The sequence below is a fragment of the Streptopelia decaocto genome (assembly GCF_964273445.1).
Source record: "Streptopelia decaocto genome assembly, chromosome: 6".
NCBI lineage: Eukaryota > Metazoa > Chordata > Aves > Columbiformes > Columbidae > Streptopelia > Streptopelia decaocto.
This window is the reverse complement of record NC_138660.1, coordinates 22,704,010-22,731,926: the sequence shown is the minus strand read 5'-3', so window position 1 is coordinate 22,731,926 and position 27,917 is coordinate 22,704,010. Positions and strand designations below refer to the sequence as shown.

At 42.2% G+C, this 27,917-nt stretch overlaps 1 protein-coding gene across 4 annotated transcripts; it reads left to right on the top strand.

The window, feature by feature from the left end:
• Positions 1-129: 129 nt before the first annotated feature.
• Positions 130-27,780, top strand: KLHL24 (kelch like family member 24). Of its 4 annotated transcripts, none has more exons than XM_082057061.1 (7): positions 130-148; positions 12,737-13,724; positions 17,916-18,100; positions 19,253-19,371; positions 20,161-20,349; positions 20,734-20,922; positions 22,107-27,780. In XM_082057061.1, exons 2-7 carry the CDS (start codon positions 12,805-12,807, stop codon positions 22,305-22,307), a joined length of 1,803 nt encoding a protein of 600 aa, XP_081913187.1. In that variant the 5' UTR covers positions 130-148; positions 12,737-12,804; the 3' UTR covers positions 22,308-27,780. The 4 variants fall into 4 exon arrangements, with proteins under 4 accessions (XP_081913187.1, XP_081913186.1, XP_081913184.1 ...); XM_082057060.1 differs by lacking the exon at positions 130-148 and adding an exon at positions 6,123-6,264; XM_082057058.1 differs by lacking the exon at positions 130-148 and adding an exon at positions 6,685-6,825.
• Positions 27,781-27,917: the final 137 nt, after the last annotated feature.

Sequence of the window (27,917 nt, the reverse complement as noted above, 5' to 3'; positions counted from 1 at the left end):
CCAGGAGGTGGAGCCCAGCTCGGCGGCTGTGTTAAGTGTTCCGGAGCGTCGGGGAGGGAGCCGAGGTGCAGCTGACTACGTGTGAAATTTTGGAGGTGTGACATTGGAGAAAGAGGGGACCAAAGTCACCTTAGACTTGAGAAAGCAGGTAACTTTTAAAAGCTTCTCATTTCTGATTTTAGATTCTTAACTTTAGAAATACTACTTTAATTTTTCTGCCAGTTGGTATTGATTTAAAACAATTTAACTTTCCCATTAAAAAGAGACTGGAGGATTTTAACATTCCAGTGTCATTTCCATTTCCATGGTATCTGCCCCAGGGAAAGTCAGAAGAGCTTCAGAATTTCATACTCTTGTTAATATGCTTCTGTGTTAGAAAAAAAAAAGATTGGCATTATTAGGTTTATTAAATTTTAGGGGAAAATATAAATAACATACATATAACAAGCATCTAAAGAAATGAGGCATGTATTTGCCTTTATATTACTTCCTGCCTACAATAATGACCTGTTGCTCATTTCAGTTCTCCTCCCCTTTTAAAATTACAAAGTATTGTCTCCTATATATTGAAATGTTAACATAAAAGGCTAAGAAAGCCTGTTATACCTTATGTAATATTTTATGTCTTCCATTTTTTCTTCAAGGTTCAGTACCATATTGATGTGTACCAGAAAAGTCTAGTAGCTGGCCATGGCACAACAAAACTTTCTGTTTATTATCAGCAACTAACCAATCTTATTTTTACAATCATTTCTGTCTAATGATGCTACTTGTGAATAGATGGGTAGGGAAGGCTTAGGATCAAAGAATAAACCGCAGATTTCACAATGTTTTCTTGGCAAAACAACATGTTGATTTAGCTACTGCACTGGAATCTTCAAACGTTCATTAAGTGTGCTTTTCCTGAGATTATTTTGGCTACCATTTTCTGTCCTGTCCTCGTGTGACAGATGTTTGTTCAGGACCATTGATCTGAAACTGCTTTAGTCTGGCTTAGCGTTTTAAAAGAGCTGAGCACTCTCCTCAGGGCAGCACGCAGCTCTCTTCCATAGGAGTGTTTCAGGTCCAGGGGCAGTCCCATTTTAGGCATCAGAGCAGGTGCTTGAAAGCATGTTTATGAGGAAGGGAGAGACTGGGGTGTTGATCTGGGCTGGGATTTTGGGTGCCACTCCAAAGCAGCTGTATCCACACAGCAGCTGTTCCCACATCCCTCCCCACCCCTCCATGCCCAAGGCAGCATTTGGGCTGGGAATGCCGGGCTGGTGAATCCCAACGGTGACTGCTGGATAGTCGAGGGCTTTTTTCCGTGCTGCTTTGCTGGGTGCAGGAAGCCTGGAATTTGAGGACAAACTTGCCAGTTGTCTTTCTGGCATCCCAGGATTCCTCCATCTTTTGAGAGCTAAGTCTTGTCAGCTTGGAGAGGAATTGCTTTTCCCCATAGTGCCAGTAATGGAGGAGCAGCTGCGTGTACCTGGGTTAACTTTACCCAATGAAGCTTTGTTGATGACCAAAGTGAAGGGGTAGCCACAATTATAAGATGCCCAAGAGCACAGCAGCAGCAGAGCAGTGTGAGAACCTCTTCAGCATGCAGGCTGGCTGCTCCTGCAGCTGGAACTTGCTGTCCCACAGTCACTGTTAGGGCTAGCAAGGATATTAGTCCAAGCTAACTAATTCGTAAGCTTAGGATCTGTTCCTCGAGCTGTGCTGCACCAGATGTAGCTGGTGGCATGGACCAGCAAGTGTGGAGGTCACTGGTAGCTTTGCCACTCTGAGATTCCCAAATCTGGGATGGTGGCATGCACACGCTGGTTCAATATAATGTTTATTTTAAACCTGACTTAAATGTTTATTTTAAACCTGACTTATTTTCTGCTTCACTGACAAAGCTTTTCATGGTCACTTGGGTTGGAGAAAGGATTTATTTAACTTGTGAAACGCCTGAAGGTCTCAGAGATGAAGCGGTGCAATGCTCCTGCCTATTAATTGGTCCTGGCATTGGCAAATGGTTTGAGGAGAGAGCTATTAAGCATGGCTGAAGGGCAGAGCTGGAGTTCTGCAGCAGGGTGCTCTGTGGCAGCGTGGCAGAGAGAGAAGGCCTGCGCTGTAGGGATGTGTGAAAAAACACTCGTGAGAAAATTCTTAATGCGTACAATTGTGGGGTTGTGGTTGGGCTTGAGGTTACGGGGCTGGGTGGGAACATGGCGATAACACCACATCAGCTCGGGCAACTGTTTTTGCAGGTACCTAGTTAGTGATTGCACATGCTGTCTGTCTGCCATTCTGCAACAGCTCCCTTCAAGTCTTTGCTCTTGTGCGGCCAACAAGAGCTCAAACAACTTTTATTTCTTTGCTTCTTATTTCTCCCTGGAGAGAAGAATCAGACAAACAGCAGCAGACTGTCTCTGTCTCCCTTGGTTAGGTACTGGTTTCATGGTGTCTCAATACTGTAAGTGCTGTAAAAAAGAAACAGTCCAGTGTTTATAGTGGCAGTGATGCAATGTTCATTCTTCTCAGCTCTGCAATTACACTCCCATAGTTGTCTCCCAGGCTTGAGAGATGGGAGATACTGGGCGGAAAAATTCGACACACGCTTTCTGCAGAGGAGCGCCGTTGGCATGAGGCACCTACAGCAGGGAATGGCTACCGGGATGAACTGGGAGAGAGGGGCTGTGCATCGGTGAGGAACATGGGCTGGCCAAGCGGGGACCGGGCTGTACAGGGAAATATGCAGTACTAATTGCAGGGCTGAATTAGTAAAAACGTTATTGATGTTTTGCCAGGCTTTTGTGCTTAAGTACATAGCCTGTAATGCCGGTGTCTCCCTGGCTGAGCAGGAGCAAGTGCCAAGCAGCCGGTGATGGGGCGGCACCCAGCCCGGCACTGCCATGTGGGGATGAGTACAGCGTTTGGCTGCAGAGGATGCCCCATGTCACCCCTGTGGCAGGGCCACCACTGCAGATGGACACCCAGCGACGCATTGCCCGCCTGAGCAAAGGGTCGGGACGTGCAGCATGTGGGGCCAGAGGAAAGGGGGATCTACAGAGCCAGCCAGGAGGTAGTGAGGATGGAAAAGATGAGTAAGAGGTGTCTGGGCAGAGGTGGTACTGGTTTACCAGGGCCCTGCGCTATCCAAGCACCAGCGCAGCAATCTGCGTCGCAGATGACATTTCCTGGTGCAGCTGCCATCTCCAACAGGTGATGGGGAGAGGAGAGGCTGAAAGGGAGCAGTCCTGGAAAAGTGCCTTCCACCTGAAAAGTTGTACCTGCCGATTATCCACAGCAGTTCTGCTCAAGTCACTGTGACCCACAGGGCTTTTGGCAGGATGATGGTGTAAGTCTGTTCAAAGTGAAGGGAAGGATTTTAGCAAGTTTTGGTGGGTTCTCTCTATTTCTTGAAGAGGTTTTTTTCTTGTATCTTGCAAAAAGACTTTGCTGTACTTTCATCCTCATCTAAATCCAGACTCTTATTTATAATACTGTTTCCATACACCTCTTCCTTTTCACCTAGTGCACCTTAGCACTTTTTCCTGGCATACTCAAAAAGTAAATTCCTCAAGAGTTACTGAACACACTCTTTTGCTCTTCCTCACAAATTGCTATTAACGTCACCTTTTCAGACAGTACAGACTATTGTTTGTAATCCTGCTGAATGGCTTCTGTCATTTTGTTTTGTGCTTACTTCAATCAGGATCTTCAATGATGGTGTCACTCAACACCATCCCTTTCTTTTTGTAAGCTTTTTCTAGCAACATCAGAGTCTATTCTCCCTCCTTGTGCTGAGAAGTATTTGGTTCACCTCTGCTCCTTTCCTTTCACAGCTCCTCATAACATCCCTTATGTTGTCAGTCATTAGCCTGCACTTGTCATCCATCTTTAATTAGATGTCTAAATTCTCTCAGCTTCCTGCGGCTCATCTTCATCTCTTCTTTCATTCAGCTCCGAGCCCTTCCCCAGGCTGGGTAGGGTAGCTGTCCATTAGCAGTAAATAACTACTAAAAAGAAACCATGGATTTTCTTCTGGTTTGTTTTCTGTATGTTTGAACTACTTGAAAAACATCTGGGCTTTGCTTAATTTTAGAAAAATCTGGTTAGGAGTTACAACGCTCTCCACAGTAGAGAAAAATTCTCAGGAGCATGCTAGCACACGACTTCCCAAAATAGTTAATGTCTTTCTTTGGAGGAATGCACTGACCCAGTTAGGTGGCACACCGTGTCGTTGAAATGCATGTGAAAAGTGCCTGATGGTGCCGGTATTCAAATCCAACACCACCAGAAAAACACATGAACATTGGTGGATGCACGCCAGAATTTTCACGCAGGCTTCTAATTTTAGGTTTTAACCTTTCCAGTGCCCTGAAGATGCCTTCAACATCTCCAGAATCACTGACCTCCTCAGAAAATATTGGCCTTAAATGCTTTGCAAGTACTTTACATTGTTAAAAAAGTATTAAAGAAGCTTTGTAGAAGTGAGTAATCTTTAATAATTGCCTTCAGCTTCTCAGGCAGCGTGCAGCTGCTTATTTTGAGAGAAATGCCTGGCAGCTTGAGAAAGAACAGCCAATGCCCCTGCTAGCAGAGGAATGAAGAGCAATAGGATGTAGTAGCAACTCAAGTATCCTTAATTTCAGACATTGCCGGTGACGTTGGCTTTCAGGACTGGAAGTGTCTGGATGTGACTGCATGCATACATGTGCACATTATGAAACAATTGATTGCTCAATGAATATTTTTAATTAGTGTTTTCTTTTTAAATGCTCCATTTACCTTCTTCACACAAGATGGTTTTGCCATGTGCAGTTTTTATTGGAGTAAACATACTCCCTTCAGATAGCTCCTTCAAGCCAATTCAGAGATCTCTTGACCCTCTTTTAATGTTTTTCCTTCCCGTGACTCACTGCTTTAATCCTGGTTATGTATTCTGAAGTGAACTCTACATAGTGGTATTGACCTCAAGAGTTACAGACTCAAAGGACTGGGGCAGACAAGAGGGTATATCAAATAAGAGAAGATCTATTTTAAGCAAATCATTTTTCTTAGGTCATGTCTTTGTAACAAGTAAGGTTATTAATCTTTTTTATATTCAGTGGGTGAAATAAGTTATCGAAATGCAACTTTACTGTACAATGTGAACTGTCTGCTGATTTTTGCTTTGCTGTTTATGTTGTTTGGGATCCTTCTTGCTTTTCCAGGCCAAAGATGGAAAATGGCCTGAACAGTCTCACTTGTAATTAAATCTGTAAAGCAGGTCGGAGTTTTAGTTCAGCAGAAAAATGGTTGAAGGTTTCAATTTATTAAGGTCTTCATGAAAACAATTTACCTACCAAAATCAATAGACATTTTCAGCCTGTTTTCAGAAACTTAGCCTTTTAATTAGTAATTCTAACTGTTTTGCAAAGCTGCGATTTACCTGACCCCAGGGAAAAGCAGGGCTTTTTTAGCCTAGGAAAATCTGAGACTGGTTTGCCCCAGGGAGTATTAGTCCTGGAGTCCTGAGCACATGCTGCTCTTCTAATAGTTTCAGAGAAGCAGCACCGTCAGCTACTGCAAAGAGCACGAGGCTGCGTACGTCGCCTGGGGAGAGCCTGAAGAGGCAACAGGAGAATATCCTGAGGTCAGAAGATTGTGTGGGTTCACTAAAAGGTAAAGATAGATTATACCTGGGATTGATATCTCACAGTTAGGAGAGCAAAGTAGGTGGCAGCTAATAGAATTGATATTCCTTTCCCTTGGCGGTAAGGGGCAAAGGGAGAGGTCATCCTTCTAGGAAGGAGAACACAGCCAGTTACCTGCCTACATCAGCTCCACGGCATTGCATAAGGCCTCATTTAGTACCTGGTAATGAACTTAATTTAAGCATGCATGTCCCTGCCCTTGCCTCGCTACTCTGCATTATGGACTTGCAAGTTTGCTTATGCTAAAGGGCAGAGCAAAAATAAATTTCCATACTCCCAGGCATGTTCCATCAGCTTGTGTTGGAGCATGGGCCGCTGTCCAAATAGTTTGGATATGAAGTGAATTTGGGCTCCAGGACAGGCTCAGACCTGCTCTTGAAATTGCACGGCAATGACACCAGGGTCCTGCTTTTATATTTGCAGTTGACTGGCTGCCACCGCTGCGACCTCCAGCTGCGACAGCAGTGCTCTTCACATCCCAGCTTAAAACTAACCTTGCCTTTCTGTGGTTTTGTCTTACTGTTGACCAGGAACTGGTGAAAAGCTTCGTCAGTTGGAAATTCGATATTAAGTAGGCGAACCTGCAGCTCAGGTAGACAAAAGTCCTCTTTTGTTTGATTTTTTGTGTGTACAGTCATAGTTTTCATTTTGGTCGTGCAGAGACCTGGTAGTTAAGTCTTTAGACCTTTAGTCTGGGAGACAGCTTTTGTGGAGGGGTTTTGGTTGGGCTCTCCAGAGCTGGCGCAAAGCAGCGTCCCTGTGCACGGTGCCATCCCGACCCACCTCCCCGCAACTCTGGCTTGGGTCCGTCCCGGAGTACCGGGCTGTGTGCATCCCCCGGGGGTCCCAGGGGCTGCCGGGGGCCCTCCCGTTCGCGGTTCGTCCCGGGCCGCCCGGCAGCGGGACCGCAGGCTCGGGCGGGGCGGCGGGACTACAGCTCCCAGGGCCGCGCGGAGCCGCCGTGACATCATGTGCGGTGGCTCGAGGTCACATGCCCCGCCGGCCCCTTTGTTTTGAGCGGCGCTGGCAGCGCGACCGGCAGCGGCGGAGAGGCCCGAGCGCACCGGATCGCCGCGCTCCGCTCCCCGCCCGACCCCACCCCCGCGGGCAGCAGCTCCCGCGGGGCGCAGCGCGGCGGGGCCCGTTCCCGGCTGTGAGTACGGGGCCGGCGCGGGGCCGCGCTGCGGGAGCGGGGCTCGGGTGTCGGCGGGGCCCCCGCGGCGGAACGGTGGCCCCCGGAGAATTGCGCGGGGCTCCGCAGGGGCTCGGCTGCCGCGGAGGCGGGGAAAGGCGCGGGGCCGGCCGGGACCGTTAGCCGCCGCGGTGGGGCAGCGCGGGGCGGCCCCGCAGCGGTGCCACGGCGGGGAAGGGTTGCTGGCAGCACCGGTGCCGCGGGACCTGTCGGCTGTGTGTATGTGTGTCGCTCCCCCCACTCCCCTACTCCTGTGTACGGGCAGCGGGGCCCGGCGGGCGGTGCGGTCCGGTCGGCGGAGCGGGGCGGGGGGGTACACGGTGCCCCCGGCTGTTTCGTAACGGGGGTCTGGTCTCCTCCGTGCCCCCCGGGCAGTGGGGGCTTCGCGGCCGCGGATTGGGCAGGCAGGCTGGGGGGGCGGGAGTTGGCGCGGGGCCGCCGCGGATTGGGCAGGGCGCGGGGGGCTGGCTGTTGCTCAGGCGGCGCGGGGTGAAGGTGAGCTGGAGGGCGCGCGTGCGCGCCGCGGCTCCCGGGGGGGGGGGGGCACCGGGCCGGGAGACGGTCGCACTACGCATGCGCACCCCAGCAACCGGGGGCCGGGCGGGGTGCTGCTGTCGCCATGGCCGGGCTGAGCTGGCGGGTCCCCGCACCCCGGCGAGTGTCGGTTTGCTGCTGTGTACGGGGCCCTGGCCCGCGGCTGCAGGGCGCCCGGGTTCTCCCTGCTGCAGCGGCGGGGTTAAGCCCAGGCTTCGCCGGTGGCGGTCGCGGTCTGTGCTGTGCGGTGCCCGGTTCTCCCAGCCCGGGAACCGCGTCCGCTCCCGCCGGGCGCTGCCATTTTCTGCTGGTGCGGCCGCCTGCAGCCCCGCCAGTAAACAGCCGGGGAGCGCCCCCGTCGCACCGGCCTTTTCCGTAATTCCTTTGTTTTGCTGAGTTTGTCTGGGTGACGCTTTGCTCCCTTACGTAGCAAACCGGGGCAGCAACAAGTTGGGCGTGTGTCGGGACCGAACTGTGCACGCAGGCAGCTGCCCCGGGGCCGCAGCGTGAGCGGGGTGCAGCCCCCGGCCGGGCCGCAGCGTGAGCGGGGTGCAGCCCCCGGCCGGGCCGTCTGTGCCGGTTCTGCGTGCTCTGCGTTCCCCGCGCGGGGGGTCAGAGGGACTCACCGATGTGTTAATCCGATTTCCACGTTGTTACATACTCAAAATTCCTGTTCCTTTAGGTAAGAGTAATCTAATTGGGTTCTATATCAGCCTGGCGGTTACTGTGCCGTTTGGTTACTGCAGTTTGTTTGTGTGTTTCAAATTTACAAGCAGTTGTCTGAACTCCCTGGAAGTCCTTGAAACACGTTATTGGGATGCGAGCAATGACTGGGGCTTTTGTTCTGTTTTGGTCTTTTAAGCAAAACATGAATATGTGTAAAAATGATAGTGAAACCAAGGTGGAAGAGTGTTGATGGTATGCGGTGGGTTTGGTTCGTTTTGCTTTTCCCTCTGGGGCATGAGTCCTTTTGGGTGACCTTTTAGCTTACAAAAGGTTACCTGAAGACTTCTGCACAGTTCAAAGTCGTACCTTTTTGCTTCTTGTTTGTTTTTTGTTGTGTTTTTTGTATGGTTTAGGTTTGTTGTTTTATTTTACTCAACACTCATTAGCTTCATGTACGAATCAGTTCCTGTTTTTGCTGGGTCATTTTGAGGATACTTAGGGATTTTTGTGTGTGTGTCACTAGCTTGATTACTATTGAATTTTGGCACTCAGAGTATATTTATTTAATCACAATAGTGTTTTATGTTAAGAGATTTCTACAATACAGGTGACTTACTATGTCAAGCAGCTTGCTTACTTCAAATTCTTGTTTGCTAGTTACTCAGTATTCTTAAAGGCTTCATTCATGTTAAAGGCATATAAATCCTCAATTTCTGTTGTAAAAGAATAACAAAGTCCTTTAAAACCAACACTTTTGGTCTTTTTGTATCTCAGAGAAGAAGGAAAAATAAATACTATATTTAGGGTTTGGTGGAAGGAAAGGTTATGCTTCCCCCTGTCGCCTTTTTCCTTTAAAAGAAAACAAACTAGAGCACGTGTTGTGGTTTAGGCAGCGTGTTGCAGCAGATACAACTGGCAGTTTGTTTTCTCTGACTCTTGTGGTAACCAGACATCTGAGACGAAGCGCATCTGCAGATTACTTCAAGTGGCAAACAAAGTAACTAGAGTTGCCCAATCCCGAGTTATAGTTCCCATGCCTCAGAAGGAAAATACCTTTTATTTGTATTAAATGTTGGTTGTGTTACTTTGGGGTGCTGTTGCTAATACGGTACTAGGTAGTAGTAGATGTGATTCTTTGTAGGCTGGTGCTGCCCATTCCCAGCACCTCCTTTTGCCTGCCCCAGGTGTCACCAGGGGCGCAGGGTGGCAGCGGCTGACCGAGCTCAGCCCCAGGTACTCCCCGAACTGCAGCCCGAGGGGGAGCTTTGCAGGTGGAGCTGGGGCACACCTGGTGAGGATGTGTCACCTCATGTGTCACCAGCCCTGGCTGTGTGTTCCCACTGCTGCCTGGTCAGTTTTGGTGACGGACCAAAGGAGGTCGGGGATGCAGAATGGACAGAAAAACAGCTCTGCCAGAGCCAGCGGGAGAGGGGTAAAATACTCCAGGATGTTGCGGCAGAGGAAGGAGGAGTTTAGTGTAACATAAAAACATTTGCAGAGGAGGATTTCCTGATATATTAATAGGAGGTGTCAGGGCAAACATTTAATAGACCTCGTTTACCAGACTCTGAATTGGGCTCTTAGATTATTTCTGAGGAGCACCTTGTGTAGACAAGCCTACGGACAAAATATAGACTAAGGAAATAGAAAAACCTGAACTTCTGGTGAACCCAGCTTAAATTAGAGATGTGCGTGTGTGGGTAACATCCGTGTTGGAGCTGTTTCTGTAAAGCACTTTTAAAAGCTGTTGATAGAAAGTGTGACTTGTTTTTGCTTTCCGTTTTTTAAAAATTACTCCCTGATTTGCTTAAGATCTGTCCTTGTTGATCCTTGTTCAGGCAAGCTATCCAATGCATTTTGTACTTTTTTTAATCTAGTAATTTCCAATAGTTGCATTTGGGGAAAAAAATAATTTGATTTTCTTTTGCTTTGCTTAAACTTACTGATGGTATTTCAGCATTACATTCTCCAAACGATTGGCGCTGTACAATGCAGAGTCCGCAGGGCTGTGTAAGAAGCACCTTGCTGTGCACAGGAGGTGCAGACAGGTGTATCGAGGTCGGTGTTTCCCTCCTTTGCACACTGAGCATCTCAGTGCTGGGCATGGATTCCCCTCTGGCGTTCCAGCTTTCGGGCTGAAACATGAGGTGGTGACGTCTTAAAACTGCCAGAGAAGGTTTGCAATGTGGCCGTGTGTATATCTGAGAGCTGAACGTGTGATAACGTTACTGATGGTCTTCTAAATGTACTTTGCTTAAGCAAACCTGTGGAAGTAATTAGCTGGATAGAAACTGAAGCCTAGTATATTCAAAAGCAGTAATTTCTGCAATAGAGCATAGTACTTTATCCTTTCCATTCTCTCATTTGTGAATTTGCAATATATATTCCCTTGATTAGTTTTTGCTCCATGGAGATTTTTTTTTAGTCTCCCATTTCTTTAAACTGTTGGGACATTAAAGAAAAAATTCACTTGCTCACCACTAATATTGTGTTGTTCCAACCATAAAGACATTGCTTCCTTCAATGAACAGTCTTAGCCCACAGCCTTGGTTTCCATTTATTAGTGATTGTGTAATAAGAGTGTCTTGCTAAGTCTTAACTTCTCACATAATGAGGAACATTTAATCTTCAGGCTTTTTTTACTTCATTGCAGTGCTTTACCCTCTCTTGCAATATGCCAGTGTCTTGTTTCTGATTCCAGGCTAACTTTGCTTTGGAAAAGCTGCATTATTAGCTTTAGTGAAATACTTCTGATGTAAATCTGTGACACTGGAATCAAACCTTTAGGGCTTATATTTTCATTGCTACATTTCTACTGTTGATGCTTCATTTCTACCCACTTTCTTGTGCTGAGTAGTATGGAATTAATTGCAGATAAAGTTCAAAGTAAGGGTGAGGGTGATAGCAACAAAGCTGGTGAGGTGGTTGTTGGTTTTGTTTTTTTATACAGACTGCGTCATACAGGGTAACATGGTTGTGAAATACATGGGATAGAACATCAGCTGCGGATTAGACTGTCTATTTATGCCTCGTTAAAATGTCTCTGAAGCCATCAGTTATTAGATAGGCTCATTGCAACAGTGTTTTTCTGGCATCAAAGGGACAACCGATACTATTTTAATTCCAAATAAAATGAAGTATTTTGTAGGGTAAATGAGCTGTACCAAGAATCCACCAGTAAATATGTGTAAAAGATTTTATATGGGAAGTGACAGCTTTCCAACCTCTTTTCTCAATGAGTCAATGTACAGCACACGTTCCTCTCTCACTGTGGGTTAAGATGGTGCCTTTTAAAGGTGCTGTGTAAAAAGCCTGTTTAAAAGTGTGTTCGTTGTGCTCTATATTAAGCAATGATGTAGCCAGACTTGGATTGGGTAATTGCAGCTCTAACGATGCTGGCACGTCAGGAAATGAAATTGCTGTGAGGAGCTGACGTTTACTGACTCTGTAAGTGGGGAATGAGGGAAACTGAATATAACCTCTTGGAAGCATGAAAAGAATTTCCATGAATTTTAAAATAATTCGGTGCCTGTCCTTCTAGGCATACAAGTAAATACTACATGTATTTGGAATGATGTCTGTGTCAGACCCAAGAGGGTGTTTTGCCCAGCCTCTTGCTGCCTCAGTATATCTTGGTGGACGTTCATCCCCTTCGTTTTAAAGCTCAGGAGTGGCAAAAAGCTCTGTTGCTGCCAGATTGGTTGATCACATTACCCCTAACACATGCTATCTGCAAAATCAGCTGCATTTCCTTCACTTGCAGACTTTAATATTGTCATACGCTATCATTTGAGTACTTGATTTTTGCAGCTTCAGTGCTCTGATAATGTGATTTTGTGTTTGTGTGCTGGGGTGAGTGTTGTACTCTGGGTATTTGAAACTGGAAAGTGTTTGAGCAAAAAGTGTTGCTAATAATTACTTGCTAGTGGTACTTTGTAAAACAGAAAATCTCCCTGTCCTCGGTAAGTTGCCCTTGGTTCTTATTTTAGATGAACAAATGTAATTCTTTCTTCATTCTATTTTGTGCACTAGCAGTTTACACTTGCTTTTAATGGAATTTGAGATAATCAGTGAATTAATTTTGAGATGCTAAGAATGAACAGGTAAAAATTTAAGGTCAAGGTTATTCATTGAGATAGCTGAATGTTATTAAACCCTAGTATTTTAAGACTTCATTATGATAGACATTATAATGAAAATTGAGTGATTTCTCAACTGATTCCCCCCCCGCCCCCTTTTGACTAGTGCTGTTATGGTAGTATTTGGAAGCTCCAGCTGAAATGAGGATTACATAGAAAAATGAGAAAAGCTCAAGCTCTGGATCTTTATCCAGGAAGTCTTTGGTTTCTGTCATTTGGATGATTTGCTGGAGCCAAGATCTCAGGGTTTTTTAATGTTGAGTGCTAATTCAGTGCCAGTGGTGCTGGGACATTCAGAACTTGCCATCCATGACACCTGTTCAATGGGTATATTTTGTATTTAATGTGTAGCGGGTAATGCTGCATTGCCCTGCACAAGGTGCACGGTAAGTTGCCCTGTAATACTGTGCGACCTCTAGTAAAGGTCAAAAACACTACCAATTCTTAGAGTGACCAAACATGTATCTTGTCTAGTTCTCATGATGAAGTTAAGAAAATACCAGACTGAATAATGAAGTGTTTTAATTTTGCAGACCGTAGCACTGCGAAGGAGAACCTCTGCAAACTTTTCTCAATGACTCTATAGCCAACTGATGTAACAATGGTACTAATATTGGGACGCAGACTGAATAGAGAGGATAGTGGGATACGAGATTCCCCTGCAACCAAGCGGAAAGTTTTTGAAATGGACCCAAAGTCGTTGTCAGGCCCGGAGTTTTTCGACTTCTCCTCGGGATCATCCCATGCTGAAAGCATTCTCCAGATCTTCAATGAATTCCGAGACAGCCGGCTGTTCACAGATGTTATTATCTGCGTGGAAGGCAGGGAGTTTCCCTGCCACCGAGCGGTTCTCTCAGCCTGCAGCAGCTACTTCAGAGCCATGTTCTGCAACGATCACAGGGAGAGCAGAGAGATGCTGGTGGAGATCAATGGCATTTTTGCTGAAGCTATGGATTGTTTTTTACAGTATGTATACACTGGCAAGGTGAAAATCACCACAGAGAACGTGCAGTATCTCTTTGAAACATCCAGTCTCTTTCAGATCAGTGTTTTGCGTGACGCCTGCGCCAAGTTCCTGGAAGAACAGCTGGATCCTTGCAACTGCCTGGGAATCCAGCGCTTTGCAGATACACACTCACTCAAGACGCTGTTCACCAAGTGCAGGAATTTTGCACTGCAGACATTTGAGGATGTGTCCCAGCATGAAGAATTCCTTGAACTGGGGAAGGATGAGCTTATTGATTACATTTGCAGCGATGAACTGGTGATCACTAAGGAGGAGATGGTGTTTGAAGCTGTCATGCGCTGGGTGTACCGGGCGGTAGAGTTGCGCAGACCAGTGTTGCACGAACTTCTGACGCACGTCAGGCTCCCGTTGTTACACCCAAACTACTTTGTTCAGACTGTGGAAGTGGACCAGCTGATTCAGAATTCCCCAGAGTGCTACCAGCTGCTGCATGAGGCCAGGAGGTACCACATCCTTGGAAATGAGATGATGTCTCCCAGAACTAGGCCACGCAGGTGAGTAAGCGTTTTTTCCCCCCTTATTTCTGTAGGAGAACATAGTTCTATATACAGATGTTTGATATACACGTGCCTAGAAAAACATTTCTTGCAGATTATTTTATTTTGCATTCTGGAGCCAAAACAGTTGCGCTTCTGTATTTGCCCACAATGCATGAACCTCACACATGTACGTAAGCGAGTCTTTTTGCACAGATAATTTTATTGCTAGGAACTAAATGACCATTCAGGTAAGTGAAGTTATATTACCTTGCAAGTAAAATATTTTCTAAAGGTTAATGTTCACTAGCTGAGATCCTTAGTTATTTCACACAATAGCAGTGTCTTGCAAATAACTGTGCTGCAGCAGGTAAACTATTCCATTTCCCAACCTTCTTTTTATAACAAAATATTGTAAGTGTGCGACGTACTAGAAAGGATGTGGATGGGGATATATATTCAGAGCATTTGCCTACTCCATCACAAATACTTTACAGATGGCGTAGTACACAGATCTGTAATAGACAGCAGAACAACAGGTTCTTAACTTTAAAGAAACAAAATCTTGCATTTTTAAAGAATTATGGAGCAGTGCGTGAAGTATTTCATGCTTATTCTATGACATTTTAATAATTCAGGATTGCTGCTACTTAATAATGTGTTACCCAAATAGGTGGCTGAAGTTGCAAGAAGAAATGAGGAAGAGTCCATTAGTGGCATTTATGAGCAATAGTGATTATGTTGTTATTTTTTTTCCTGAAAAATATTTTCCCAGTAAAAGCTTTACCTCCACATGACAGTTGACATGATAGTTTATTGTTAACTCCAGCTGATCTAAGCTGTAGTTATAAAATCATGTGTTGTATTCAGGTGATGCAATGATCTGGTCTGGACAAACAGATTGTGTTAGGAGTTACTCCTCTTTGTTTACTCTTAGTCATATGTGGTTGCTGTACAGTGACTGTGCAGGGAACCTTTGTTTTCTCTGGCATGTGTTGAAGGCTTGCTTATAGGTGAAAAGTGTTTACCCCGTGACTGGCTTTGCAGTTTTCAATCGTGCTGTGAGAGAATAAATTCTTCTTAAACCCCCGCAGCCCTGCTGTCGGGTTTTCTACGCTGTACTCTGCCATGGAGAGTCTTCGCAAAGTTTGGGTTCGTGGCAGTTTGGAAACTGGTGCAGTGAGAGTTTCTGAGGCATCTCATGCCCTGAGCCTGAGTCGGGGACGCTGGAACTCAGATCAAACACCTCTGTGTTTCTGAGCGGTTGGAGGGGGACTGTGTTTTGTGGTGTTTGATGTGGTGTTCATTGTATGTTTATTACTCAATTTGATGAAGGAAGCAAATACACTCAGGCCTAACAGTTCTGTGGGACTGCATGGTGTGTACTTACTTGATAACCTGGAAAGCCTCAGGGTAGCGTTCCCGTCTGGAAATGAAGTGTCTTGCCTAATACAGGTGATTTATAAAGCTGGAGGAGGGAGGCTGTTGCTTTGGGATTTTGTGGGTTTTGTTGGTTTTACTGCTAAGCTTATTAAACTGGACTGTGAATCCAGTAGGCAGGAACAAGAGAAGTAATTTAGAAAGAGAAAAACTGGCTGGTCTCCCAGCAAGAATTTTTTCTCCTTTTCTATATTACATTCATGGAATAGTTCTTTGCTGTTTGTTTCTGTTGCCTATAGCAAAAAGAAGAGATCATGTTTCATAACAGTTACCAGGTTCCCCTTTTCCCTCCCATGTTTTCATCACACCTTTTCTGGGCATTTCTGGGGGGATTTGGAGAAAGAGAGGACGCTGGGGAGCTCTTTTCCTTCTTTCTTGCTTTCCTCCAATTTCTTTTTTATATAAACTGTTTCTAAAAGGAGACAGGCTGCGGGATCAGAAATTCCTGTGCCAGTGTTTTTACTGAAACTTCTGGAAATTAATTATGATTCCTTGTATGGGTATGTACAAACTTATGGGTGAAGTGGGTTCTACAAATTTTGCAATTGACAGTTGATTTTTTTCTTTTCTTCTTTTTGAAGCCAGTGAAGAGTTATTGCAGTAGATAAAAGTTTAAAACGTGGTGTAACGGCTGCCTGCTTGCTCTTTTGCCACTAGACATCATTGACACGTGCAGAAGGTCTTTTTGAAAGAGCTTTTCAGTTGTGTACTTGTAACGACATAGTGACATCTTGAGGTTGTTGCTCCTGCTCCTTTTAAGTCTCTCTTGTCCCCTGCCATTGTGTTGCACAGCAGGTCTCCAAGCTGTCAGCAATAATATGTTTCCATATACAAAACAAAACAGGCTCTTCCTTCTGTATGCTTTGAATTACCTTCAGATTTTCATGTACCTGCGAGTTCTTGAATCACACAAGCTGTCTGATAACAATATGAGTGTACTCTTTAGGTAGAAGTTATCACATTTATACATTTTAATACATCCTTTTTGGTTGCCTTTAGAAAGCTTTAATGTAGTCCCTTATTTTTCCACCAAGGAGATAAGTTTTTATTTCACTTTACATTTCTGTCTGTTATTGCATTTTTTTTTTTAACTGATGTGACCTCTGTCATTTGCAAAAGTCTTTTGGAACTAACCTTAAAACCTATATGGTGCAGGACCCCTTCAAGAAAATGTAATAGAGAAAATGTCTCTTTACTGAAGAAAGGATATGGTTATATAGGTACTAAAATGCTGGGAAACTTTTTGGTTTTCTGTGGGCTTCAAATACTGTGCTAAATGAATATTTTATTTAAAGAGCAAAACTCAATCATAGTAATTCATAAAGAGCTCTTTCTGATCAAAGGGGTTTGATTCATTTAGTTTTAAAATAAAGATTGATAATCCGGTACAGTAAGCTTTTCAGTACATAAGTGGAGGCCTTGGTTCTTATCTAGAAAGTAATCAACAGACAAACCTCTTTCACATGTACAATTAGCTGATGAATTTGCACTTCCTTCTAAGGCGAATGATGAGTATCTTGCTTTTAAGGAAGTTCTCTTCCTGGGTAATGCTTTGCTGGCACAGAACTTGCCCTCTCTTGTCCATTGAGAGATTCTTTTTGGAGTTGTTCCTCAAAAAATGCAAAAAACAGTAACAGTAAATACACAGAAATGAGGACCGAGGTGACTTCAAAGCTGAGCAGCTGGAGAGAGAGTTTCTTTTGACTAGTTCAGGTCGGTAAGTATGCTTCCTCAGATACATATATTCAGTATGTAAGCTTATAGTACATTATCATTTAGCATTGCCTTTGCCTATTTAATATATTCTGAGTAGAAATATATATGATGTATTTAAATTATGGTATATGATGACAAGGAGATAAAGGGCTAACTAATTTATTCCTGATACTTCAGAACAGGGAAAACATGATCAGGATTTATAAGTTAATACGCGCATAAGTGCACATGTTAAGAAATCTGGGGACAGATCACGTGACTTTTATCCCAGTGCAATGGTATGAACGAGATGCCTGTTCATATTGGGATCAAAGTTAAAACACAACAAAAAGGCTTACCAAAAATAAAATCAGTCTTGCATTCAGTTTTACGTAATTAATAAACAGCAGGCCTTGAAATAACTATCAATGCAAAATCCTTTAATCTAAAAATGCCCTTAAAATAAAGGATTTTGACTAATACTTACCAGAAATTATACATTGAGAGGCAGGATAAACATTGTTCATAGTTTGATTTGCATGTTGAAGATGGTTGCTTGATTCTCTATGTTCAAATGTGAATGAACATATAATGAGTTTTGTTACGGCTGTGAATAATAATATGTATAATGCAGCAGAAGCATCAGGTTAGGAGAGGGAGAAATCAGAATGTGGAATAGAATTTAAAGGTTTCTTTGTGCACGTTGTAGACTGTCTAATGCTTAATTTTTCACACTGAATTTTAGGTTTTGATTTAGGCTTGAATTTTTATTTCGGCATTTCTTAATGTTTACTTCTACTGCTGCCCTTGTTTTTCACTTTTTAAAACGTCCATTGGCTGTAAGGTCTGTCTTTTTCCCTTGTTTTGGTGATTATATGTCTCCAGCTTTTTTTTTTTTTTTCAGGAAATAACCTCAAACATTTTAAGCTTTTTTTTTCTTTTTTATTTATTGTAGAAGTTAGTGCTGAATGGTAAATTTTCCAATTTTCCCACAGTTTTGAAGACAATGTTGTTTGGCCTTCATGTGCTAATAAATATCTTGTACATCCTAGTTTTCTGTGTTTGCTTTTTTAGATCAACTGGTTATTCTGAGGTGATAGTTGTTGTTGGAGGCTGTGAACGAGTTGGAGGGTTTAATTTGCCGTATACTGAGTGCTACGATCCTGTAACAGGAGAGTGGAAGTCACTGGCTAAGCTTCCAGAGTTTACCAAGTCTGAATATGCAGTGTGTGCCCTACGGAATGATATTCTTGTTTCAGGTGAATAATGCTAAAAAGTTTAAGACTTCTTTCTTTTCTTTGTTGTTTGTTTTGGTTTGGTTTTTTTTCCAGATTTTTGTACTGTGAACTCCCAGAAGCTCAACTGAAAGTCACTTTCTGATTTAAATGGTGAACACCAGCCACAAACCAATCTCATTGTAGGCAAAAGTGGGTTTTGTGATTTTATTGTTGTTTATTATTATCAGGTTTTTACAACCAATTCCAGGATATCAGTTGTATGTAAAGAGACTAGCTTATGCTCGTTAAGTACGCTGCTTTAAAATATAGTAGTGGCCTCTTTGCAGCAACAGTTGGAAAAATTATGGGTGAAAAATCCCAAGCAGCTTTTTCCCAGCAGTGTTTTCTCTGCTGCAAAACGTGCTGTGTGCTGGTTGAAAACACGGGTTGCCTGGGAGTGCCGCAGCGCTGGTACATTGCTGGTGACTCGCTCCTACCGTATGACTGCCCGGACTCCTGAAGAAAAACAGTTAAAGCTGCTCCTCATCACGGGAATGTAAAATGGAAACAAATTCCTTTTAGCCCCCGAGTTTGGGATCCATTTGTAACAGCTTTTTACAGTGAGATGAGCAGTAGCTATAGGTTTTTAAACACCTCTCATTCAGGCATTTAGAAAGGATAAATTACAGGGTACAACTGATGGCTTAGATAACAAGCCCCATGCCTTAGTTTAACAAAAAAAATAATCTGTCTCCTCAGATATGTAGCACCTGCATCATTTGAACAAAATGTAAAACAAAGGAGATGTTTGCACAAAGCACAGAGGTGTGAGGGATGTGCCGTCAGGCGCACAAACAGTTAACACCGCGAGTGTCTCACCCAGGCAGCAGCACTAAAGAAATCTGAAGAGCACGGGCAAAAGCCACTAAAATGTATTCCGATCTCCAGAAATAATCTAACGCAATCTCAGCACGTTCCTGGGAGAGGCACACAAGTAAAAGAACTTACTGTGTATTTTCATGTTTTCAATCCACTGAAACTGACTTTTTCAGTCTAATGTATAAACATAGATAGACTTTTATTTCACCTAAAAAGGATATAAAGTTTTCTTTATCCACTGTGGAGGGGCACTTTAATGGTTAATGCTCATTCAATAATGGATTTATTCAAGTTGGTGTGTTTTTTCTTTTAAAGGTGGAAGAATCAATAGCCGGGATGTTTGGATTTATAACTCTCAACTTAACATTTGGATCAGAGTTGCCTCCTTAAATAAAGGCAGATGGCGTCATAAAATGGCTGTTCTTCTTGGTAAAGTAAGAGAAGTATATTTAATTTCTTTGTATAGTGGGTATGCTTGCTGTATGTAAGAAAACTGGAGAAAACATACATATATATGTAGTATTATTTTGTATTTCCTATCAAATAATTTTAGAAATACATATTTTTGAATAAAATAATATTTTAAACTATTGGACTCTTTATCAGTCAGACATTATCCAAGGACATGAAAATCATGCTACCCCTCAGTCATTTATGTGGTGTGCCTTGAACTTCTTAGAGATGAGACTTGTAGCCAGAGCAAACAGGGAGAAGAAGGTAAACACAGGTAGCAATGAGCTCTGCTGCTTAAATACAAGAGAAGCAACAGCAGAGTAAAGTTTACAAGCTGAGAAGAAGAAATATTTTTGCAAGCAAGTAGGAAAAAAGCAAAGCACAGAAAACCGAAGGTAAATTCAGATCGAGTTTTGCCACTGCTGTTACTGAATGTAATCTGTAAAAAGAGAAATGCAGAGAAATGCTGTTTTTAACAAATGCCATTCAAATAGGAAGTTTCTGTCTCGGTATTAATAATACTATGCTTTGGACATGTGTTTGCAGTGTCATTCCACATGTGACTGAATGGAACTCTCCAGGGAGTCTTTACCTATTATTTTTAGACCAGGTTCTTCTCCTCTGTGTATAAATTGAAAATGTAAGGAAAGTGTCCCTTCGCAAACCTAGCAAATTAGGATTCTTGCAGCTTTTAGTTAATTTAATTTCATATTTAAATGTAATAATTACTCTAAAAATGAAATGATGATGGCTTTCACTGCTTTGCTTAGGTATATGTTGTTGGAGGATATGATGGGCAAAACCGCCTCAGCAGTGTAGAGTGTTACGACTCATTTTCTAATCGATGGACAGAGGTGGCTCCCCTTAAAGAAGCTGTGAGCTCTCCAGCCGTCACCAGCTGCGTTGGCAAACTGTTTGTGATCGGCGGTGGTCCTGATGACAACACGTGTTCTGACAAGGTCAGTGATTGTATCTGGTTACATCTCTTCTCCATTGCAAACAGTGGTGCTGGTTTAACTGAATAGAATGTGGAATTATAATAATACAAAAAATACAGAGCAGAAAACGTTAGCTCAATAATATACAGTTATTGTGATCTTTCTCATGGATACCATCATAGGCTTCATGAGTTCTGTGAATTCTTAAACCTGACTGTTGGGAAAATTATGCTGCATATAGTGCATGTATAGATGTTACTGATACATGGACCTGTATTTATATTGACTTTACTTTCTTGGTGAGATATTGCCCACCAGGTATTGCTTCTTTGGCTCTCCTTGTGGGTATGCCAGGTTATTATTTCAGTTAGACTTTTAATCTGAAATGCATGTATTTGTTTTCAGGTTCAGTCTTATGATCCTGATACTAACTCTTGGTTGCTCCGTGCAACTATCCCTATCGCGAAAAGATGTATTACGGCTGTGTCTTTAAACAATCTGATCTACGTTGCTGGTGGGCTTACCAAAGCAATATACTGCTATGATCCGGTTGAGGACTACTGGATGCATGTACAGAATACATTCAGCAGACAGGTAATTAACACTAAAAGGCTTGTAGACATCTGAAATGTATTTTTTTTCTTTACGTGAGTATCTTGGCATGAAATTAGTGTACGCTAGTCTAACCCCGTTCAAAGTGCATCTCTGATTCCATTCTTGCTTCTTTGTCTATATAATCCAAAACCTCACAGAAGAGGAAGTTTCTAGACCAGTGGCTTTTCAGCTGGGTGTCACTGTGAGCGAGGCCAGTCTTCTTGTTTGAGATCAGTTACTGTTGGAGAACAGCATAACAGTATAATGGATGATATTTTTATTGCATAGAAATTGATCTCTGTCAAGGTCTGCTACATATTTTAGTTTTTGACTGAAGATAATAATTTCCTTAAAATTGATTAAAGTCTTTCAGTGCAACAAAAAATATTGAAGGCTGATTTTACAGTGTGAAAAAAATCCATTGTATAGCACAGAAAGTATCTGACTTAAGCAGCAAGAACATCAAGCAGAATTTGAAAACGTGTCCCCTCAGTAGTAAGGTGTGTGTCTGTCAGTTTTTCCCTATGTTTTTAAAACATGAAACAATTACATACTCTACCTTGTCTACCTTAACAGACATTTGTTACTAATTTTGCTGGCCTTCACTCTATTGCTCTGTTTTCTGATCTGTGTTCCCTATTTGACTGAATATTTTTTCCATATCTGCTTCTAAGGCAGAAGTAAAATCCTCTCTCTCTTTGTTTCAAGTAAGACATAGCGTTGTCTTTTTCTTATGCATTCTTTTCTTAGGCATAGCTTTTTCCCCTCTCCCCAGTTTACATCCCTCTTCATTAGCTGTTAATTTTGTAATGTGCTTCTCCTCATTCCCATGTTATTGCATTAATAGTATGTACTGTGGTCCCTCTTGTGAAAACCTTTGTTCTGCTTTCCTTATCTCAGATGTTCAAATGGCAAGTACAGTGTTCAGCTGTATTCCATTGTATTCCTTGTCTGAGCTATGCATAGTGAAAGCTTAGATGTGAAATAGTCTTTTCTGCAGGATTGTGCTTCTGTTTACCCCAGTTATTGTGCTTTCAGCATTGGCCCTTTCAGGAGGGAATAGTATAGACCAGTCTGTTTACAAACAGCAGTCACAATGCTGTCCTTCTGCACGGGGTAGACATGCAGGAATTGAGGTCTTGTTTTTGAAATAATCACGTATTCCTTTGTGTATTTTGAAACAGGAGAATTGTGGCATGTCTGTGTGTAATGGAAAAATCTATATCCTTGGTGGAAGACGAGAAAACGGTGAAGCCACAGACACTATTCTTTGTTATGACCCTGCAACGGGCATTATCACAGGAGTAGCAGCCATGCCCAGGCCAGTATCATATCACGGCTGTGTGACGATTCATAGATATAATGAAAAAGGCTTTAAACTGTAATGTTTTCTTGAAAAAGAGAAGATTGCATGAATTAATCCAGTGGTCTGCTGCAAGACAGGCTTTTTAAAGATTCCTGAAATGGGAAAATGCCCTTTCCCTACCTAAGTGTCATATGAAAACTATATCCTGTGCCTTTAGAAGAAGGGTTACTTTAACTTACAAAACAAGTCTACAAATCTATCCAGTAACCAGAGTTCAGTTATATCTGCTACGGGCTCTGATACAAGAGCGGTAACAATACGTTGTACCAGTGTTCAGAAAGCTTGCCCTAAGCGTGATTAGTACTTAAAATCTTGGAAGCTTTTTGCGGAAAGTGCCTTCACAAGCATTTGTGCCTGTGTCCTAAGAAGCAATATCTGCAAGGTGTTTCAGGTTCTGCTAACTGGAAAAATACATAGGCAAGTAAATTCCAAAGAATCAACTAGGAAAATTACCTACAATTTTTAAAAGCTTATAGAATTGTAATTCATATGCGCAGCATTCTTACAAGCAGATTACTTGGCTTAACCAAGTAGATTTTATGTCAGATCGTGCCTGGTTTAGTATTAAAAAAGAACAACAAACCAAACAAGCTACATAAGACAAATATTAGAATCTTCGAGGAATACTTTTTTCCGAAGGAGAGACTGGTTGTTCAGTGAGCTGCTGCAACACACTGCAGTGACGATTGCGTACCTGAACACTATGGACCTTATTCATAGTGTTGCTAAATGTGTATCAGAAGTGCAAGTCTACATGACATGGAGAACGAGACACCACTGGGTTGTAGACATGCATCTGTGAAGCAAATTTTGAATCCCAGTTCTTAACTTTTAAAATAGTGTGGTTGAAGTTCGCTGGGTTCGCTCTTTGCTCACTGCGGAGTATCTCTGAACTATTCGAGGAATAAAGGATGATGAACTCTGGATTCTTCCGCTTTTCTGAATCACATTAGAAATTATCTGGTGATAGAGGCAGGAACTTGGGTTGCACCCTACAGCTTACGAATTAGTCTTTGCCATCTCTGCAGATGAGATATATCCCAGAGTACCCGCCAAGTGTTTCTTGGCCTTTCTTCAGACAATCACTCCAGCACAGTTAAACTACTGTATAAGCTGCTTGGCCACAGACAAAGAAGTTCTGGAAAGGTCCCTCCTGTCACCAGAAGAATATCTGTGGACCTGTCCACGTAGCCATATGAGCTAACTCCCAACATAACGGGTTTAGGATGATTTTGAAGTGTAGGAATCACCTGTATTTTGACCTTTTTTTTTTTTTTTTATAAAGCTATTTTTATAAGTGCTCCATAGATTTCTGTACTAGATCTCTTTATTTCCAGTACACAGTTATATAGTTGAGGCACAAGTTCTTAAAAACTGAAATAGCACTTGAGAGCTGGAAGATGAATAGGATTGTCTGTGTACCAATTTCCTGTTAATCACCAAAAAGCCCTTGGGAACTGCCTTTCAAAGGAATTCTGAGGACAGCAGCCAGTAGGGAAGTTGGTCAGTGCCAGGGCAGGAATAAAAACCGTGAGGCCCCTGCAGAGACAGGCCCGGCCTCGGGGTTCTGGACTCCGTGCTTGCTCAGGAGGGTGAAAACAAGCACCGTCTCTGGAACGTCGTTTGTTCCACTGGACTTTCTTCATCTGTTTTCCCAGAGTATTTCTTCATGAGATGGAAATTCTGACCCTCAGTGAAGCTGTGCCAAGCTGGGAGTCATCATTTTCAGTAACATATGGTCATGACTTTTAAAGAGCACTGGGAGCTGCACTTTGTGATGCATTAACTTGTAACCTCAGGAAAGGACACAAGTTTCAGTTTCTGGCTGAATACCAAACACTGCTCTGTGTATGTTAAGAATACTGATAAAATACAAATCTCTGTGTAGGAAGTTAGTCCCTGAGCATGTACACTCGCATTGCCCTCAAAAGAAAGTCCCTCGGTGATTTAAGACGAATGAGATAAATTAATCCTTTTCTAAGTTTCTTGTGTTTCTGCTCACCAAGGTTACTTTGAAAAGATAATTTCAGTACCTGTGAATAAGGTCCATTGATAGCAATGGTTAATTGCCCAGTAACAGATATTCTATACTAACGCTGTATGTAACTTGTGCCGTCATTGTAAATGAAAATGTAAAAAATGATAGGAGCACTTCATTAGAGGTGCAATTCGAAAAATATTCTCCTTTCATTTCCTTCTTATTTGCATTAAGACTTGTAATGTTGATTGTAATGCTAAACTGTTTTTAAACATTCTTTATTCTGTAGGTGTAGAACAATGTAATTTATTTATAGGTATCTTCTAATCTGTGTTTATAATACTGCACTACTCTGTAAATAACAAGATACTGCTTTCTATGGTTTTGAAGATTTGTTTTACAGATTAGTTGTCTTTTCTTAACAATATATGTACTGTTACCTATTATTTTGAAAATGACAGTGTTTAATGAACCAGTAAACGCAGAAATGTAGATGTAGAAGAAAATATCTGCTTACAATTCTTGAGAATCTGTATTAAGTGCTGAACAGTTACATGTGTGGAGCATTGCTAAAACAGCAGTTATCCATGCCATGGTTTCCTTAAATTGAACAGTGAAAATTTTATTTTTGCTTGTTATCTGTAAGTAATTTGCACTTATGGCCTGTTCTTTTAGAACTATTATTTTTAGATGTACTAGAAAAAAAAAAAAAAACAGTTCAACTTGGGTTTGATGAAAACATATAATTTTTCTAGAAGGATGCATTAATTTGGAAGTCACATTCCTGAGCCACCCATTCTCCGATGCATTTCACTTAGGTATAGATGAGTTCAAAGATTTAAACTCTCACTATTACACATATCTGGCTGCTTGAAGTTTAGGGGCTTGAGCAGCAGGTGGGCTTGTTTGTTTTTTGTTGTCTCATCAAGGGGAGAAAATTATTAATGTCATCTAGTACAATCAAAAGATTTCCATCATAAATTATAATAGGTTTGATAACTCTAAAGTAGAGAGACTGCTTTTAGATATACTATGCATTCCCTCATTTCACAGCCATCAAGCATGTAGCATTGCCTGGTAATCATTTAATTTTACCTGTAGGCTTCCTTGGTAATGCTGAAGTGGTTATAATTTGTGTGATCTCTTCCAGTTGTACCATCACATGATTCATTTTCTGCTGTGTGCCTGATATGCATTTTGAGGACTAGGCACAGTGCTTTCCACTCTACCACCAGGAGTCAGGGTCATACTGTTAGTTTTTTATTTTAATTTGCACCAATGCAGTTCTCATTAGACTGCGCTTGTTTCCACGTTTCAAAGCGCAGATATCTTTAATGCAGATTAAGTTGATGTGGACCCTTATGATAATTTACTCAAACTTTTTATATGGCATTTTAAACTCTGCAAGTTTTTGAGAGAGGGTGATGATGTAGGAGGTGCTCACCTTGACAGAGGTTCACAGGGGAAGCTTTGGTCACTTGTGCTTGAGAGCAAGGACACTGGTGACAGTTCATCTTCTTCCTTACAATAGTTGAGTTCACCACATTATCTTACATAATTACTCAGTTTATCCAGATGCTGAAACTTGGGTGGTAAAAATATCTCACCTTTGTCAGCCCACTGAACTCAGTTGGAGTGATAAAGATACATATATGGTCACAGTCTTCTGGTGGCAATGTTCAAGAAAGCCAAAGGTTTGGTTTTTCCTAATTGCTCAACTGGGCAAGTATATGTGGGTTGGTTTGTTTGTTTGTTTTCTACCACTGAAGATGGTAAAAGCCAATTCAAAAGCATTAAGAAGCTCACAAGACTTGGTCACTGTGAAGCAAAATGAATGTTTTCATCAGAATGTAGTCTCATGCACACAAGAAAGTACAAATTAAATGGTTTGTTGTGCCTGGTTAAAAAAAATCTGAGCAATATATACTCAGAAAATGAGTTTACAAGGTAAGATGAGATTTTTTTTAAGCAGAAATTTGCTATCTGGTTAGGGTCCAAGCAGTGATTTTATTTTTTTTTTTTTTTAAATATGTCTAGCACACAAGCTTCTTTGGTGTTGAATTTTTTCAGGTGGCATTAGTAAAAATTGATCTTGCTGTCAGTTTATCATGATTGAGTCAGTGCTATAAGCATTGCTGCAAAATGGTGAGCAGCCCCCTACCAACCCCAAGCCAGACGTGCAAATCACATGTTCTCTGCACACTGGCCTTGCTGTCTTCCATAACCAATGTTACATATAAATTTATATTACTCCAAGTATATAGCCCTGATAACATTACTCTTTAGGAACCCTATTTACAGGAACATTTATTTTTTTCTACTGTAGTGCTCCAGTCTATGCTCTGGTTTATGTGTGCACATCTGTGCGTGTGAATAATTTTGTGATCATTTTCTGATAATGCTTATAAGTAATGCACACAAAAGTCCCTGTGTACAGCATGTTGATAACGTAATTATGGCTTACTTTGTATTATTAGTTCCAAAGAAAATAATGTGTGTTAATTTTGAAAATACCTGTGCCTTGAATTCACCTATATTTTCATCTGTTGTGAAAAAGTGCTTGGATGACTTCTCCCAGTTAATCTTTATTAGGATCGGTCTTACTGTCCGGACTGTTGATATGCTTCTAAGAGAAATAAATCTTGCCATTCATTAACTAGAATAGTTCAACCTTTTGTTTAGAAAGTGCCTAGAATGCTTCCATTATTACAATGCTATGGCAGATTTAATGTAGGGAAATCAGTATTTGTTTTTTCCTATTTTTTGTTTCCAGCACTCCTCAGTGACAATGGATTTGAGTTTAGTCTTTGGCTTCCTGTCCTCAACACATACAGTTTCTTGTTTTAGTTGATAGCCTCTACAGTATTTCTGAATGCTCTGACTTGTCAGTCATCAACCTCTTGTTCGATATATGTAATATGAAGCAATAATACGGTGCAGCATGGCAATAAGCAAATCAAGAGACTTGAATGTAATGTACTATTAGTAATTCCATCTGTATAAATGCTGGACTTGTGCATCATTCTCCTTTTGGTGCACCTGTAGCAATTTGGAGTCAGATTAATAGGAGCTACTTGTCCGTGGAAGGAGAGTTTACCTCCTGAACTGTTATTCATATATTTGATCTTCAACTGAAATCATGTTTTGATTTTCCTTTTTTTTGCTGAGGAAAACAGCAGTTCATGTTATTCCTTGCCAGTTCCTGTATTTGCTGAAACATCAAAGGCGTAGTTCCGCAAAGAGCTGATCCTGTCTTCAAGAACAGCCTGGTGCAGCACAACTGACATTTGAACAACAACAAAAAAAGCTCAGACCACTAACTGTGTGCCAGAGTCGATGTAACGTTATCTCAATTATAACATTAAGGTCTTCAGATTGTGCTGACAGTAGAAAAGTGATTTTGTAATGTAGCGCAATTGCAATAACACCTGTTATATTTAAATATATTTCTTGCATAATTCTTTGAAAGTTTTTTAAAGTTCAGTGTACCTAATAAACATTTGCCTTTTGAATAGTTGACTGTGTTTTATTTAGGTTATGAGAAGTTCCAGAGCGGGGCTTGGGGGTACAAGGAGGAAACTCCTTCCTGTTTGTTTGTTTGTTTGTTTGTTTGTTTTTTCTAGGCTATTTAACTTGTTCGATTCTGCCCCT

Coding starts and splice junctions, on each gene's coding strand:
- KLHL24 (XM_082057061.1), top strand. CDS start 12,805: ATGGTACTAATATTGGGACGCAGACTGAATAGAGAGGATAGTGGGATA. Junction 20,350..20,733: donor ACAACACGTGTTCTGACAAG/GTCAGTGATTGT, acceptor ATTTGTTTTCAG/GTTCAGTCTTATGATCCTGA. Junction 20,923..22,106: donor AGAATACATTCAGCAGACAG/GTAATTAACACT, acceptor ATTTTGAAACAG/GAGAATTGTGGCATGTCTGT.